Below are 17,199 nucleotides of genomic sequence, written 5' to 3'. Positions count from 1 at the left end.
CAGTCTGATAGCGTGGAGGGAACTCAGTGTGCATGGCTGAAGCAGGAACTAGAGCTGGCACTAGAGCCTGCAGTCAGGTGGACATGACTGCAAGTAACTGCTTGAACAGCTCTTTCTTCTGCGCTGTCTTCCTCCCTCAACCTGCCATAATTTTCCTAGAACTATGCTGCCACTCTCTCCTCCCAGTGTGCAGTCTCTTTTCCCATCTTTCTTGCATCCTTATTTTTCTGGCACTCAATCTGTTGATTGGTTTTATCAAGAACCTCTCCCATGAACTCATCTTGCCTATAGTTGGAGGGTCCACTCCCACAGGTTCCTAGCTTACGTGTGTGCCATTCAGAGGTGACAGTTGAGAGGCCTTGAAAGGAAAATAAAAGAGCACATTATTATCTGACCATGATACAAAATAATTACATTTTCTACTCTCTTAAAGGAGCTGCTTCAATTCAAGGTCAGAAGATGATACTTTTTAATCAATGGGTTTTATGTCATTCACACAAAAACCACTGGCCAATTTAGACATCCTTTGGAACACTGAAAATCATCACACATCATGGTAACATACACCTACAAAATTCAATTAAAATGATTAATAAATCCCCACCATTATTTTCTGGGCAGGACAGGAGGTGTCATATGAGGGGACCTTGTCACTAGCTAGTATTTTACAATCCTTTGTGCTGGGCAAGCTCTGGTGTACATTGATATTCTGAAGGTCCCCAGGTGGAAGCAGGAACTTTTGTTCCAGACCAGTGGAACACAGCCATCTGTGTATGCAAAGGCACAGTGGCTGACCAGCACATCCCCAAAAGGAAGGGGCATGTGAGCTAGAGGCAGCCCTAATAAGTAGGCCCTGCCCTGGTGCATAACTAACCATCTGGAGTTCCTACTCCATGAGAGGTTTTCATTCATCCCCAGCCAGCAATGGGTGAAGATTCTTGGTAAAAATCAACAAGATGATGATTTAGCATGGAGACATAGTACAGCCTCCTTACAAGTACCCTGCATCCACGCACAGACCCGGCTGCCAGCCATTGGGATCCCTAGCACACAGGCAGCTGCTGTAGTTTGGACACAAAGTATAGGCAGCTCTGAACTATATACACACCTCAGTACTGTTTAGATTCCTATTTCAGCCAACTATGGACCAAATACACTCATGCCCCCCCTTTAAAAAACAAAAAAACCTCTCCATGTACAGGCTGTCCAGGACAGTGCAGGTATAGCTGACTTTTAAGGGTGTGCTGTATTACCAGGGAGGGGTATGTGAGGCTCAATTGTAATGCCCCAACCTGCTTACTGGGTATATTTGACTGTTTCATGTACTAGCACTCATTACCTGTGACATGGTCCAGCCATCACCTGAATCATCCACTTTTCCCCCCTCCTCAGTTCCCAGAGTGGGTTCTGCTCTGAATGGAAGCACACTAAGCCCCCAGCTTGTATTAATAATTTAATAGGTCCATAGTCAGAAAACCCTCCAATCCATATATTAACAGTAAAATATTTTGTAGCAGAAACTTACCAGGCTCTGGTGATTTCTCTGCTGCCAGTTCCACTGCAAGCTGCTTCCCAGGGCCATCACCAAACCACTCCTCTGAATACAGACCAGGGTATGCTGTAGGTGTTCTGCCTACCATCTTCATGAACCCGTGTCTGTTCACCCAGGTTCACTTTTTGACCTTCATCCAGCAGCTGGTAGCTGTCCTCCGGTGGTGCCTGTAAGTGCAGGTTTATAAGGGTGCTATCATCTTTGATTTTCCGGTAGTTCACTCTCTGCATTGATCTCCAGCCTGGTCAATCCCCAAGGCCCCCCAGACACTCAGATATAGCTTTGTAGACACAATCCTCTCTTGTGCTTTGGCTGAAGTTGAATGTCTAGCTTGCACCGCACCAGAGATTAATCAGAATCCATCTGTGTTCCTTTGACCAGCTAGCAGCGCACTTCCATTGAGCAGTCTGCACAAAACTAAAGGGTTAAACGCCAAGTAGCTGTCTTTAAACCAGGAGGTTGCGTCCGGTTCCTAAGAATTGAGTGGAAAGTTTGGGATTGAAGGGCTGGGAAACAGGCCCAGGGGACTGTGGAATAACATTAGCCATTTAGCAGACTCTCCAGACCCAAGTCTGGCCACCCAGACTTGCGCTGCATTTACACTGCAAAATCCCAGGGCTTGGACCACATCGCAGCAAGATTCAGGTATAGATCGATATGGTGTCCGAGTCTGCAGGCTTACGTCTGATTTGTGTGTGGACGGTAGATGGCTTGGGCTTAAACCTAAATCTAAACCCAGGTTTACTAAACAGTGTAGACTTAGCCTAGGGGTAATTGAAATCAGTGGATCTTTCCACTGATTTATGTGCTTTGAATCAGAACCTAAATTCTCAGTTTATAGAATCTCCCTCTTTCCAGTAGAACTGGAAATTTGGTTGCTGTTGATCGTGCATCACTTCAGACCTCTGCACTCCCCTTACACATGGTGAATCTTCGACAAATCTTCAACCGTTACATATATGCTCTTGCTTCAATATCTGCTACTACTACAAGCTAATACTGAGCAGACTTCTTAGCTCTTCTCAGATGCCCTCCTCATCTGAATATATGCAGAGCATATTCTCCAACGAAGGCTCTGACACAGTTCTGTGTAGTTACGTAACAGACGTAGAAAGGCTAGTCTAGTACAGGGTGTAAATAGAATCATTTCATTAATCACCAAATTTGGGAAAAGCCATCACCAGCACTAACAGCTTGGGTCTAAAACTAGAAAATATTACAACAGCAAAGTAAAAAAAGTTCACTTTATTCAAATAGAGAATCAAATGACAAGATATCACATTTAAGTAATAATATTCAGGCATTGCAAAGAATAAACTTGAATCCATACACAGCCAGTGGAGCATACTAGAAGACAGGTAAACTCAAGTAGTGGTGTAGATGACATCTTCTGGTTCTTCATTGAATACTTCAATGATAATGAAGCCATTTTGTTTCTGCAATCAATGAGGTAGGTGAGGGTGGTTTTTTTTTTTGAAGTTTTTGAATACCGATTTAAGTATTGCTACCTTTTCTGTTTTGCATGAGACATACAGCATCAGGACTGTATGTATCACAAGTTATCAAAACGTATTTGTAAGGTGTGAGGACACATCATACAGGGAGTATCCACGTGCTAATCTCAACTGCTTATGTTTCTTCATGAGGTTGATAGATTTCCATTCCATACGGCTAAATGCAGTGCCTTGCATGGTGTCAAGTATCAGAGGGGTAGCCGTGTTAGTCTGAATCTGTAAAAACCAACAGAGGGTCCTGTGGCATCTGAAGAAGTGAGGTTCTTACCCACGAAAGCTTATGCTCCCAATACTTCTGTTAGTCTTAAAGGTGCCACAGTACCCTCTGTTGGTTTTTACAGATTCAGACTAACACGGCTACCCCTCTGATACTTGACTGCTTATGTTGTGTTTGTAACCCTTCCACTAGCAAATGAAACCCTACATCGGCTGTCCACTTATCTTCCTAGTAGCTCTGCCTTTTCTTGCACAATAGTAAATAAATCTCAGGTGGATTATTTATTGTCCAAAACTGGTTTCAATTCAGATGACTATAGAACAGGATTATTCTGAACACGGACAGAGAGAGAAAAAGCACCTCAGTTACGTTAGACTTTAGGCTATGGAATACTTTCTGGAAGCCTCTGAAGGGGGAACTTTTCCTCTGGACAACAAAGGTGGTCTCCACTACAACCTTCAAAGCAGGAGCGATATGAGATTACTTCCTGATGAAGTGAAAGTCAGTTGATTGCAAAGCAGCTCTCTGAAGGTAGTTTCCTATATAAATCCAATTACACACAGCCCTTCATCCAAAAGTTAGGATTATGTAATATTGGAGAAATTTCCCACTAGAGGGCCTAGAATACATAGTATTCAGTTACTCCTACCAATCCAAAGTGACATGTGTGGATGGATCAGTCTCAAGAACAGGACATAGGAGGAAAGGGAGGATTAATTTAAGCTTTACACTGAGCTCCTAGTGCCACAGAACCCCAAAGTATGATTTATAGGGAATATCAAGTTAGAAAACTATTACAAAGTAATTTCCCTTACTATACACATGTAAGATTGTTCAAATTGCTACACCATATGCAATAAGTAATTTTAAATACACCTCTACCCCGATACAACGCAACCCAATATAACACAAATTCAGATATAATGCGGTAAAGCAGCGCTCCGGGGCGGGGCAGGGCTGCGCGCTCCGGGGGATCAAAGCAAGTTCGATATAACGCGGTTTCACCTATAACGCGGTAATATTTTTTGGCTCCCGAGGACAGTGTTATATCAGGGTAGAGGTGTATCTACGTTATGATAGCAAGAAGAGCAAGTCAAATCAATAGCTTAACATTTCTGATAATCTACATTTATACCTTTTACATGACAACACATTTCAGCATACAGTAATTTACTGTCTACCAAATCTGCAAAACACTGGCTAGAAATTTTAATTTAACAATATACCCCACAAAATGTGTGGCAACTGAACAATGTGTCCAATTATTATCTTTTCTTTAAGAGAGGCAGTTACTCGCCACAAAAATTAAAATTTCACACACGACTTAGTTCTGCTTTTCACTGTGTCCATGTAATACCCACTGAAGACAATGGGCTTTTAAATATATATTCAATTAACTCAAACCCTATGGATTTTTCATAACTTCAAAAATGAAACTGAACTACTCTGAAATGTCCATTTTATTTCCTGCTTTTTGGAATACAATACAGAAGCGGCATTTTAAAAGAAAAAGTAACCATCACAGTGTTTCAAATTATTAATTGCTTTTCTTTAAAAAAAAAAAAAAAAAAAAAAAAAAGTCTGTTGAAGATAATGGCACAACTCTTCCTACATTAGTTTCAGTTTAACATACCTTTAAAAATATTCACATGCCATATTTTTTATTTAAACAGTTAGTCCGACTGAAATAATCTCAGCAGCTTTAGATATGGATGAGTAAAATACCTGGTATATAACTGTATATAAATTAGTTTGCAACAATAAATTATCTACCTAGACTTTTACACCACACCCACCATCATGGTATCCATGTACCACTTTTAATGACCAAGTAAAAACATTTACAAAACTCCCACTTTTTGTTATCTATGTTGTATTAGTGCCTAAAGGCTCAATCAGGGTCAGGCCCCATTGTGCCTGGCACTTTGTGAGTCACTAATTTTATGTAGTTTAGTCTTAATTGACAGTGAAGTACACACAAGATTTTCCAGCTACGAGGGAACTTGAACACTGAAATAAACCTAGAAAGAGAAAAGCATGTACCTTACTTTTAAATTAAAGATGGTATGAAATATCTGTTCATACAAAACTGCATAGTGTTTCCCCCCAGAGATAAGGACAATGTTGGTTAATGAAGATAAGCACAGTTACTATGATCTTTATTTAAAGTTCAAATGGCAGCTCATCTTCAATTTGAGAAAACACAGATTCAGTGTAGTTATGAAGTCCAACGCCACCAAGCTACTTTCATTCTGTCCCACACAGCAGAGAGAGAATCAAATGCAGGACGGACATCCAAGATGGTGAACTGATAATTCTTATCTACTTCACCACCATCATAATAATCAATAACATATCTGACTTCCTTCCCACAACGATCAATAATCCAATCATGTCTGTCAAAAGGAAGTTCATATCTGGAAAGAGAATGCAGTAAATTAACACCAGCTATTAAATCAAGATGACATTTCATAAAATGGGCACAAGTCATATGTACTATATAGGTTACTTTACGACAATATATGTTCAAAAATCCTGCCTCTGTTCTGGTAAATATAAGTTGAAACTGTACTTCTAAAACATTTTTAAAAATCTACTTCTACATCACATTTCAACATATAAGGAAAAATAAAAAATTTCTGGTCCTGCAAACGTACCCCATCCATGAGCGTATTCTGGCTCTGGGTGAATACTCCTTAGCTTTACCTCCAAACCGGATCAACGATGGTCCACATGGGCATTCCCTAAATATATTTTAGGCAATTAAAAAGACACTTTCAGTTTTAAGACAGATAACGTACAGTTTAAGAACTTGTTTTACTGATACATAAATTGTTTATTAGAAAAAGTTGTGGTAAAAAAATCAGTTATTCAAATAATAAAACACTTTATTACTTTAAAATACATTTACAAGTCAGCAGTAAGCTCTCAGTAAATGTGAAAGTAACAGTGTGACCTAACATATCTCAGCGGTATCTCCATCGGGGAGGGCAGCAATAAGAGTACCCATTACGGAAGAAAACACTAGAGATCATTTCTGGCCAATGGGATTACACTGGGCCAGATTTTCTTTTCTGAATAGACCACTCAAGTGTAGAAGGAGACTGTGGGCCAAGCATTACCCACAGCAGGGGAGCACTCAGTTGGTGTAAAAATGGCAAAGTTGGATCCTGCACCAAATAGCCGCTCACCCCAGTGTAGAGGGTGTGTCAGAGGGAGATGGTAAGGTGGAGCTCTGCTGATTCTCAGATGACATATGGTTCCCTGGGGGGGATACGATAGAGGTCTATAAAATCATGAATGGTGTGGAGAAAGTGAATAAGGAAGTGTTATTTACTCTTCACAAAACACAAAAACCAGAGGTTGCCCAATTAAATTAATAGGCAGCAGATATAAAACAAGCATAAGGAAGAACTTCTTCACACAACACACAGTCAACTTGTGGATCTTCTTGCCAGGGGATGTTGTGAAGGCCAAAAGTATAACTGGGTTCAAAAAAAATAATTAGATAACTTCATGGACGAAAGGTTCATCAACGGCTACTAGACAAGATGGTCAGGGATGCAACTCCATGCTCTGGGTGTCCCTAAGCCTCTGACTGCCAGATGCTGGGACTGGAGCACACGATAGTTTCCCTGTTCTGTTCATTCCCTCTGAAGCAATAACATTGGCCACCTTCAAAAGACAGGATACTGGGCTAGATGGACCATTGGTCTGACCCCGTATGCCAGTTTTATGACCATATATTTCCAGCACAAGTTAAAGCAGCCCCTAGGTTATTCTAACTTACTCTGAGAGACTGGAGCATACTGACGCACATGACGGGATCCGTAACCAGCTTTCAGATAGCCTCCACCACCAATATCCTGCACAAAGTGCATCTCAGATCTAATACAATAGATTTTAAGGCCAGAAAGGCATTTATGATCATCTAGTCTGATCTCCTGCATATCACAGGTCATAGAATTTCACCAGTGATTCCTGCATGTAGCCCCCCATCCTGTGGCTGAACTACAATATATCTTTTAGAAAGATAGATCATCTTGATTTGAGGACTCCAGGTGATAGAGAATTTACCCCATCCTTGATAATATGTTCCAATTGTTAGTTAACCCATTAAAAATTTCCATCTTATTTCCAGTTTAAAAACGTTGCTGACAAACTTTCAGTCACTAGATCTTGTTAAACCTTTGTTCCTAACTAAGGGATTTTGGTACTACATCCAAAAAACACACAAGTCTCAAAGTCTTGGAATTATAAACATCAGGTCATTTTCTGGATAAATTGAAACCATTCCAACTTTTAAAGACTTACAGTAGCAAGAACAAAAGCAATTTTTTGTTTTTCATCTCAAATGTACTTACGCAGCATGAAGAGCTTCCCACTTTAAAATCTCTTGCCAAGCCTGCTCATTGTTCTGATTGTGAATCTTGATAATATTATTCATATCTTTGGGGTTTATGTCATCGTCTTTCCACCGCCATCTAAGAAAGGAACACTATTTTGGAATTTTTTACAAATATTGGAGCTTAAATTCCCCATCTCCCCTGAGAGGTAAAAGATCTGCCCCAAGATTACAGAGCAACTCTGTCAGAGTCAGAAGTCATGCATTGCTAGCTTCCAGTCCCCTACTTAGTCCTCTTAACTACTTATCTTTCTATGTACAAATTATAGTTATCTAACATTAATCACAGTTTGAACAAATAAACAGCATGAGCTAAGTCATGGTATTGGAATGTGTTGACAAAGCTATCTAGAGTTAGTTTACATTTCACAACACTTAGAAAATTGTGTGTAGGATGCAACCCAAATTCATTTTCGATAGATACATAATTTTTTTCTTTATCTAATACATTTAAGAGTCATGTACAAATAACTCTTATTCCCTAATCCAACACACACATATACATGAGCTTACATTTAAGCTAAACATCTGCATAGGGGTTTGCAGGATCAGGCCCTTAGTGTTAAGATGGTTTATAATACATGGACTAAAGTTTTACTACTTTGAATACAGTGCTATAAATAACTACTGTATTTTATCATCAATTGGACCTTCAAAAGATAAGTTTAAATATGACAGTTTCAACAAGAACACACTTTAAACATGTATTATTTGTATGAAAAAATGAGTTTTGTCTCACTCTCCCATTACTGATCCAAAGCATTTTTTAGGCTAAGAGCCTTCATTCAGGCCTTGTCTACACTTTAAAAATAAATAAATAAATAAATAAATAAACCACCACAGAAATCGCACTATTGCTAAAACCATTTTAATTTCTATACTAGTCAACACTAGGCAACCAATAGTTATAACCAAAGCTCCTGCAGCCACCAACATTTTTAACATCATTTTATCTTAACCTGTTTAGTGAATGTCTAACTGATTTTAGGATACTGACACACACAGAAGCCTGGTCTACATGAGGGGTTCCATGTTGCTAACACCAGTGGACCTGATCTAATGTTCACAATGGTGGAACTTTAGTTTAAAAAAATAAAAAAAGACTAAACAAAAATCCATAGTGACCAAGTTTTTAAGACCAATTTACTCCTCGGAAAACGTTTTGAAAGGATACGGACTTCTCTGAACAAGCTGATTACTGCCTGGAGCCCATCAACCCCTTAATTAAATGCCTACAATATCAACGCATAATGAGTTATTTTGCAGTCTTCAGGCTAGCACACATTCTACTGGGTAAAATCAGTTTACTTACCCTTTCCTTAGCATAGCATTCCAAAACATTTGCTCTGACGGATAAACCCATTTTTGTTCTGAATGCGCTCTAGGAATGGAAGACTCTTCTCGGATAGTTGATAGTGGAAATGGTTGATTCAGGGATGGCATTTGATTAGGCGGTGGCATCTAAACACAAATGATTACTTTAACAAAATCTCAGAGCCAAAAGTGTTTTGATATATCATAAAAGCAACAGAGTCTCCTGTGGCACCTTTAAGACTAACAGATGTATTGGAGCATAAGCTTTCATGGGTGAATGCCCACTTCGTCGGATGCATGTAATGGAAATTTCCAGGGGCAGGTATAAATATGCTAGCAAGAATCAGTCTGGAGATAACGAGGTTAGTTCAATCAGGGAGGGTGAGGTCCTCTGCTAGCAGCTGAAGTGTGAACACCAAGGGAGAAGAAACTGCTTCTGTAGTTGGCTAGCCATTCACAGTCTTTGTTTAATCCTGATCTGAGGTGTCAAATTTGCAAATGAACTGAAGCTCAGCAGTTTCTGTTTGGAGTCTGGTCCTGAAGTTTTTTTGCTGTAAGATGGCTACCTTTACATCTGCTATTGTGTGGCCAGGGAGGTTGAAGTGTTCTCCTACAGGTTTTTGTATATTGCCATTCCTGATATCTGACTTGTGTCCATTTCTCCTTTTACGTAGTGACTGTCCAGTTTGGCCAACGTACATAGCAGAGGGGCATTGCTGGCACATGATGGTATATATAACATTGGTGGACGTGCAGGTGAATGAACCGGTGATGTTGTAGCTGATCTGGTTAGGTCCTGTGATGGTGTTGTTGGTGTAGATATGTGGGCAGAGTTGGCATCGAGGTTTGTTGCATGGATTGGTTCCTGAGTTAGAGTTGTTATGGTGCGGTGCGTGGTTGCTGGTGAGAATATGCTTAAGGTTGGCAGGTTGTCTGTGGGCGAGGACTGGCCTGCCTCCCAAGGTCTGTGAAAGAGAGGGATCATTGTCCAGAATGGGTTGTAGATCACTGATGATGTGTTGGAGAGGTTTAAGCTGAGGACTGTAGGTGATGGCCAGTGGAGTTCTGTTGGTTTCTTTCTTGGGCTTGTCTTGTAGCAGGAGGCTTCTGGGTACACGTCTGGCTCTGTTGATTTGTTTCCTTATTTCCTTGTGCGGGTATCGTAGTTTTGAGAATGCTTGGTGAAGATCTTGTAGGTGTTGGTCTCTGTCTGAGGGGTTGGAGCAGTTGCGGTTGTACCTCAGTGCTTGGCTGTAGACGATGGATCGTGTGGTGTGTCCGGGGTGGAAGCTGGAGACATGAAGGTAGGCATAGCGGTCGGTGGGTTTTCGGTATAGGGTGGTGTTAACGTGGCCATCACTTATTTGTACTGTGGTGTCTAGGAAGTGGACCTCCCGTGTAGATTGGTCCAGGCTGAGGTTGATGGTGGGGTGGAAGCTGTTGAAATCATGGTGGAATTCTTCCAGGGTCTCCTTCCCATGGGTCCAGATGATCAAGATGTCGTCAATGTAGCGTAGGTAGAGGAGGGGCATGAGTGGACGAGAGCTGAGGCAGCGTTGTTCCAGGTCAGCCATAAAAATGTTGGCATATTGTGGGGCCATGCGGGTGCCCATGGTGGTGCCACTGGTCTGGAGGTATATATGGTCACCAAATTTGAAATAGTTGTGCGTGAGGATAAAGTCACAGAGCTCAGCAACAAGTTGTGCAGTGTCATCATCAGCGATACTGTTCCTGACAGCCTGTATTCCATCTGTGTGTGGGATGTTTGTGTAGAGAGCCTCCACATCCATGGTGGCTAGGATGGTGTTTTCTGGGAGATCACCAATGCATTGTAATTTTCTCAGGAAATCTGTGGTGTCACGGAGATAGCTGGGAGTGCTGGTGGCATAGGGTCTGAGCAGAGAGTCTACATATCCGGATAGTCCTTCAGTGAGAGTGCCAATTCCAGAGATGATGTGGCGTCCAGGATTTCCAGGTTTGTGGATCTTGGGTAGTAGATAGAATAACCCCGGTCGGGGCTCCAAGGGTATGTTGAATTATTCCTGTGTTAGTGTAGGGAGTGTCCTGAGTAGATGGTGCAGTTTCTTAGTATATTCCTCAGTGGGATCTGAGGAAAGTGGCCTGTAGAATTTGGTATTGGAGAGTTGTCTGGCAGCCTCCATCTGGTAGTCAGACCTGTTCATGATGACAACAGCACCTCCTTTATCAGCCTCTTTGATTATGTCAGGGTTGTTTCTGAGGCTGTGGATGGCATTGCGTTCTGCACGACTTAGGTTATGAGGCAGGCGATATTGTTTTTCCACAATTTCTGCCTGTGCACGTCGGCGGAAGCATTCTATGTATAGGTCCAGACTGTCATTTCGACCCTCAGGAGGAGTCCATGTGGAGTTCTTCTTCCTGTGTTGTTGGTGGGAGGGTATATATGTATCAGTGCGCTGTTCAGTGTTATCTTGAAAGTATTCTTTGAGTCGGAGGCGGCGAAAGTAGGCTTCCAGAACACCACAGAACTGTATCATGTTCGTGGGGGTGCTGGGGCAAAAAGAGAGTCCCCGAGATAGGACAGACTCTTCTGCTGGGTTGTGTGTGTAGCTGGATAAATTGATGATATTGCTGGGTGAGTTAGGGGTACCACTGTTGTGGCCCCATGTGGCAGGTAGGAGTTTAGACAGCTTACGGTCCTTTTTCCTTTGTAGAGAGGTGAAGTGTAGATCTCCTGTCTTATTTTAGTGAAGTCCATTTGTGTGGAAGGTTGGTTATTAATGAAAGTCTCTAGGTTGGAGAGCTCTTTTTTGATGTTTTCCTGTTTGCTGTATACGATGCTGATCAGGTGGTTCCTCAGTTTCTTTGATAGTGTATGGCATAATCTCTCACTGTGGTGTGTGAAGTATGTAGATAGCAATGGATTTTTCACCTTCAGTCCATTTGGTATGATGTCCATCCGTTTGCATTTAGAAAGGAAGATGATATCTGTCTGTACTTGTGCAAGTTTCTTCATGAGGTTGATAGATTTCCATTCCATAGTAATCACAGTATAACTAACTAACACAGTATAACTATAACATAGTAATCACAATATAACTAAACAGTTACTACAGACATCAAAAAGCATGACCCTTTGAAGAAATAACTATTTCTCTTCTGAAGTTGGTACTCCTCATCCATGCCTAAGACTGCCATATGTCCTTTTTCTCCTCTTGAAACCCAAAGCTCTACATCACAGTTTTACTTTAAACAGAGAGAACCTTGCTGAGGCCCTGCAAAAGACCCATCTAAGCAACTCCATCAGTTGAATAATGAGCTCTAACACACCACAGTGCTCACATCCCTGTCAGCCTTGGAAATATTAAATGAACCCTTAACACACACATAGCAGTGGCTCTATGGGCCATCTTGTCTTTGTCGTAAAGTAGACATTTATAATCGTGAGGGCATTCCTTACCCAAGTGGAATGATTTTAAAAGTAGATCAAATTTTAGGCCTTAACTACTGTATTCAGCAGTTTCTCTTCAAGTGTATTCGCAACACAAATACATGACCGGGAAATTCAGTATTAAAGATAGAACAACAGCTTTAACATGGATAGTTCTTTTGTCTGTGCCAGTGCTACTACTGAGATCTCGTTTACATAGTCACTTTAGAAGGGAACAGGCCTTAAGACAACACACAGACTACATAAAAGTTACCATATTTCTTGGATCTATGTCATCTTTCATTTGAGATGTACTAGATTTCATAGGACACTCCAGATATTCATATGCTCGTTCTTGATGTGCAGGAACATTATTATTTTGGTTCTCAGCACCTTGGTCAGGAGATTTCATGTGCATTGGACAACCTGAAATAAAGAAAGCATTAAACCATGCATTAGTACAAAAATACAATTCATAATCAAATGTAATGGGACTTGGAAAGGGAAGAACATGGTGTGCAAGTAGGTACACAAGTCAATTCTCTTAGAGCTCAGTAAACCACAATGTAAATACAAACCAAACCCTCCCCCCCACCCATCCACCCCCCTTTTGCTCTTTTCAGTTGAGCAATGGTTCCAACCTCCTCTTAACAAGAGAATATTATTTCATATTTTTTAAGGGACAGCAACATAATGATATTGACAGTTTCAATTAGACACAAGTACTCTTGTCAGTCAAAGAATTGGCAGTTTTTTCATTCCTGTGCTTATAGTTTTAACATGTCTCTTGAATTTAAATTGCCAATAACAAATTTTGCAGCTTTTGCGTAAGTAATCTGATGATTCCTAAAAGAATGATATCCACAGATTTCATCTGATAAGTAACACACCAAAGTCTCTTGTTAAATGCTGACACCAAGCAACTTGAAAATAATTAACCTTATTTTTTTACATCCATATACAACAAAAACCCTGTTCCTGAAATCCCAGATCCTATGTGGAGCCCCACTGACTTAGTTCAGACTCTCTACAGGTCTGCCTGTGCAGATGAGATTGCAGGATCTGGGCCTAAGGAGGGAATGATGAAAAAAACAGACTTAATAGAGAAGAGTTAAAACACTAATTTGTGATCACTTGATATAAAAAAGCAGGTCATTAACTGAATGGAGAATCTGTAACAGTTACTGTGATGAAGTTTCCTTAAAAACAGTACTCCCACAATTATTATTGCAAAGTTCAAGTTCCAGAAGAGTTTCTATTATAAAACCTTTTCCACATATTCAAATCCACTTTATTTGGGACTGATGTTTCCATGCTTGTTTCTGCTCAAACATGAATTTATTGGGATTTTTCCCCCAAACTTCATAGCCATCCAAATTCTCTAAGGGTGTCAAATTTGGAAGTTATAGGGAAACAGACAGAATTTCACAATGCTATATTTACAGTCATTTCAGAGAAGACACACACTTCAAGAACATACATTTCTACATCCCAAAGCATTTGAGGCATCTTAAATGCTAAGACCACATTAAAGATTTTTAATTACCTTTAAGAATTCTAAAAACTGTGCAACTTAAGATTCATCGTTAGTTACCAACAGTCAGGAAATGCAAATGCTAAGGTTTGGGAAAAAAAGAAAACCAACTCTGCTGCTTTGCAACATACTGTATTTTCTGCTTCTGTTTTTCTGATTAAATGTGTAGTCTAACAATGTTTGCAACAGTATATACATAAGGCTACAGGGTATGCAACACAGCTATGCAAATATTGCTGTTTGAACCTAGTCTTCTGCATGTCCTGATTTATAATGACTAACTGTGGAACCCCAAACTTTAAGATTAAATTAAAGTAGCTTTTGGCATTTACAGTTTAAAAGATCTCAAGTCACTGAGACTAGCTAGACTTAAAGAGTATATGCCTACACATTTTAAGAATGCATTTGGGAATCAGCTCTTCTTATCTTCCAAGACCTCAGTTCAGAGTTCTGTAGTTGAGGACACAAATAACTATAGCAATGTAAGAAATACAACTTTAGACGTCCTACACATCAGCTTGGTAAGAAACTCACACCTCTTTACCTTTAAAAATACAACTACTTGCAAGTTGCATTTTTGTGAAGGAAGACACTTGTCATACTAATACTCCATTGCTGATAAATAGCTTTCCTTCCTTGCCAAATATCTTTCAAAGCACTTTTCTGAGGTTTAGATTTTGTTTCACTCCATTTTGGCAGGTAGTTACCTTCCATTTTTTCCTGATGCATGGGACATTCTGAAGGTGGAGATGCTGTCTGAGGGTGTACAAATATATTTGCTGACTGAACGGCAACAGATGGAGATGAAGCTGACAAACCCATCACAACTTCTAATTTTAGATCAGATTTGAAGAGAAAAAATTGTACATCTAAAAGACAAAACCATAGGCAATTCTTACTAAAACATAGTGGGGGAGAGGGATAGTTCAGTAGTTTGAGCATTGGCCTGCTAAACCCAGGGTTATGAGTTCAATCCTTGAGGGAGCCACTTAGGGATCTGGGGCAAAATCAGTACTTGGTCCTTTCAGGGTCCCTTCCAGTTCTATGAGATAGGTATATCTCCATATATTATAATCATGAACACATTTTCCACAGCAAGTCACTACAAAGAAATTAAAGTAAAAAACAGGCATAGGATGGTCAGCATATATAAATAGTTAAACACTCAGCATTTACAATTAATGATGAATTCATAAACACCAGCAAAATATCTGGCTTTTTAGCAAATGTCCAAGAACCTATCTACAGAGCTATATCAGAGCAAAGTAAAATGTTATTCCAAGTCCCTCATTCTTCAACAAAAAAATATCAGAACTATTATTTTTATGACAGTCATGGGTTATAGTCTGGTTCTGCCCCAAATTACCATGTGACCTCCAGTAAGTGTGGGTCTACTCTGAAGAGTATCTTTAAAAATAGCACCTCCTTAGGCATCTGTTTCCTCTGTGTATACTGCCACATGTACCAAATCTGGTGACAAAAATAATTCCTTTTGCTGTTCTTTTTAGACCTGAATGAATTAATACTTGTAACAGAGAGTGAACTAAATTTTATGCTATTTCCTATATCAACAAAACTGCTTGTTTAATTCTATGTGTAAGGTTAAATTCTACCTTCACAGTACTATAGCCTAATTTGAAGAGAAGAACAGTCTTCAGATTAAAGCACTGTACGTGGATTTGGGAGATCTGCATTCAACTCCTAATTCTGCCAGATTTAAGTGATTTGTCCAAGGTCACCCAGATTTCTCTGCACTTCGGGTCCCCAGCTGTAAAACGGGGAAGATACTTCTCTACCTCCCTGGGTTGGTAGGAGAACAAGTGTGCGAGTCTCCAGCAGGTGCCTAGATACTACGGTGATGGGGCCGTACACATCCAGCCGTGACCCAAGGCCTAGCTTGAACAGGCGGGAGCGCAGGTCTGAGTGGGGCCCTAATCCGCTCCGGAGAGGGGCGCCCCTCGCAGTGCCGTGGGGGAGGCGAGAGCCCCGGCCTCCCAGGGGGCAGACAGCCCCGAGTCCCAACACAAGCGCGGCTCAGGGAGCCCGAGGGGCAGAGGCACGTAGAGGTCACAGAGCGGGTCTCCTGCGGGCGGTGCCCTGCCGGCCTGGCGGAGCGGCGAGGGGGCCCGAGGACTACGAGTGCCCAGAGCCCCGAGTCCGCTCGGGTCGGCGGCAGGAGCACGGGGGTGCCAGGCCCCCCGAGCCCAGCGGCCTCCGCTCCTCCCAGCGGGACCATGGCAAGGTCAGGGCCGCCTCCTGCCTGGCCCCTGCACCGCCCGGCCAGCGCCTCTCCCCGGAGAGCGGCCCACGCGCCCGCTCAGCCCCGGTACCTCAACATCCAACGCACCCGGCCCGGCCGGCAGCGGCTACCAGCCCCCCACCGCGGCAAGCAGAACCCAACGCGCGCCGCTGCTTCTCGCGCGAGCCGTCATGCGCCGCTCAATCTGCGCATGCGCCAAACAAGACAAAGGGGCGGTGTAGCCAACGCGCTGAGAGGTGGGAGAGAAGGGGCGGGGTCTACGGAGCAGTAGCGGGCCTTGTGCGGTGCCCCGCCCCGTCTCCTCGGGTGAGCCGCTGAGCTTTGCCTGTGCGCGTGGGGGACGTGCTGCGGAGCGGCTCTAGGAGACCCAGCAGCCGGCGGGGAGGTATTTTCAAAGGGTACGTCTTCACTTACATCCGGGTCCGGATGTAAGCAATCGGTTTTCTGAGTTCGATTTATCGCGTCTGGTTAAGACGCGATAAATCGATCCTGGATCGATCCCGGAAGTGCCCCGGATCGATCCCGGAAGTGCTCGCCGTCGACGCTGGTACTCCAGCTCGGCGAGCGGAGTACGCAGCATCGACGGGGGAGCCTTCCTGCCGCGTCTGGACCGCGGTAACTTCGGACTAAGGTACTTCGAATTCAGCTACGTTATTAACGTAGCTGAATTTGCGTACCTTAGTCCGAAGTGGGGGGGTTAGTGTAGACCAGCCCTCAGACTGCTTTAAAAAGGAGTGTCGTGTAAACACCTCCCTTTGTTCCCAAGTGGTGTCAGGCTGCGGCCAGCCCGGAACAGCCGCAGGGTGGTTAGAAACGGTAACGCCTCATATATTAAAGGGGCTGCCTAGTTACTTCCTTTAGCTGCGGATCCCCGAGGCCTGACCTGAGTGATTCGTTCCCCTCTGCACTTTTTTAAATTTGTGTTTACTGCGCAGCTGGATTTCCTGCCCTACTAGCCTTTGATTTTGTTTTCAATCTCTGTAATACCTAATAC

General features: G+C 42.1%; 1 protein-coding gene across 3 annotated transcripts; it reads right to left on the bottom strand.

The window, feature by feature from the left end:
• Positions 1-4,839: 4,839 nt before the first annotated feature.
• LOC135882507 (holocytochrome c-type synthase) lies at positions 4,840-16,376 on the bottom strand. 3 transcript variants are annotated; one of them, XM_065409436.1, is made up of 7 exons: positions 16,276-16,376; positions 14,653-14,814; positions 12,686-12,837; positions 9,001-9,149; positions 7,648-7,767; positions 5,941-6,027; positions 4,840-5,700 (listed from the first exon to the last, which is right to left on the bottom strand). In XM_065409436.1, the coding sequence occupies exons 2-7, from the start codon at positions 14,765-14,767 to the stop codon at positions 5,502-5,504; spliced, it is 822 nt and encodes a 273-aa protein (XP_065265508.1). In that variant the 5' UTR covers positions 14,768-14,814; positions 16,276-16,376; the 3' UTR covers positions 4,840-5,501. The 3 variants fall into 3 exon arrangements, with proteins under 3 accessions (XP_065265508.1, XP_065265509.1, XP_065265510.1); XM_065409437.1 differs by having other exon boundaries at positions 16,293-16,376; XM_065409438.1 differs by lacking the exons at positions 14,653-14,814; positions 16,276-16,376 and adding an exon at positions 14,490-14,548.
• Positions 16,377-17,199: the final 823 nt, after the last annotated feature.

Source organism: Emys orbicularis, chromosome 8 (genome assembly GCF_028017835.1).
Source record: "Emys orbicularis isolate rEmyOrb1 chromosome 8, rEmyOrb1.hap1, whole genome shotgun sequence".
Taxonomy (NCBI): Eukaryota; Metazoa; Chordata; order Testudines; family Emydidae; genus Emys; species Emys orbicularis.
The sequence above is the reverse complement of the archived record's forward strand: the minus strand, read 5'-3'. Positions and strand labels throughout refer to the sequence as shown.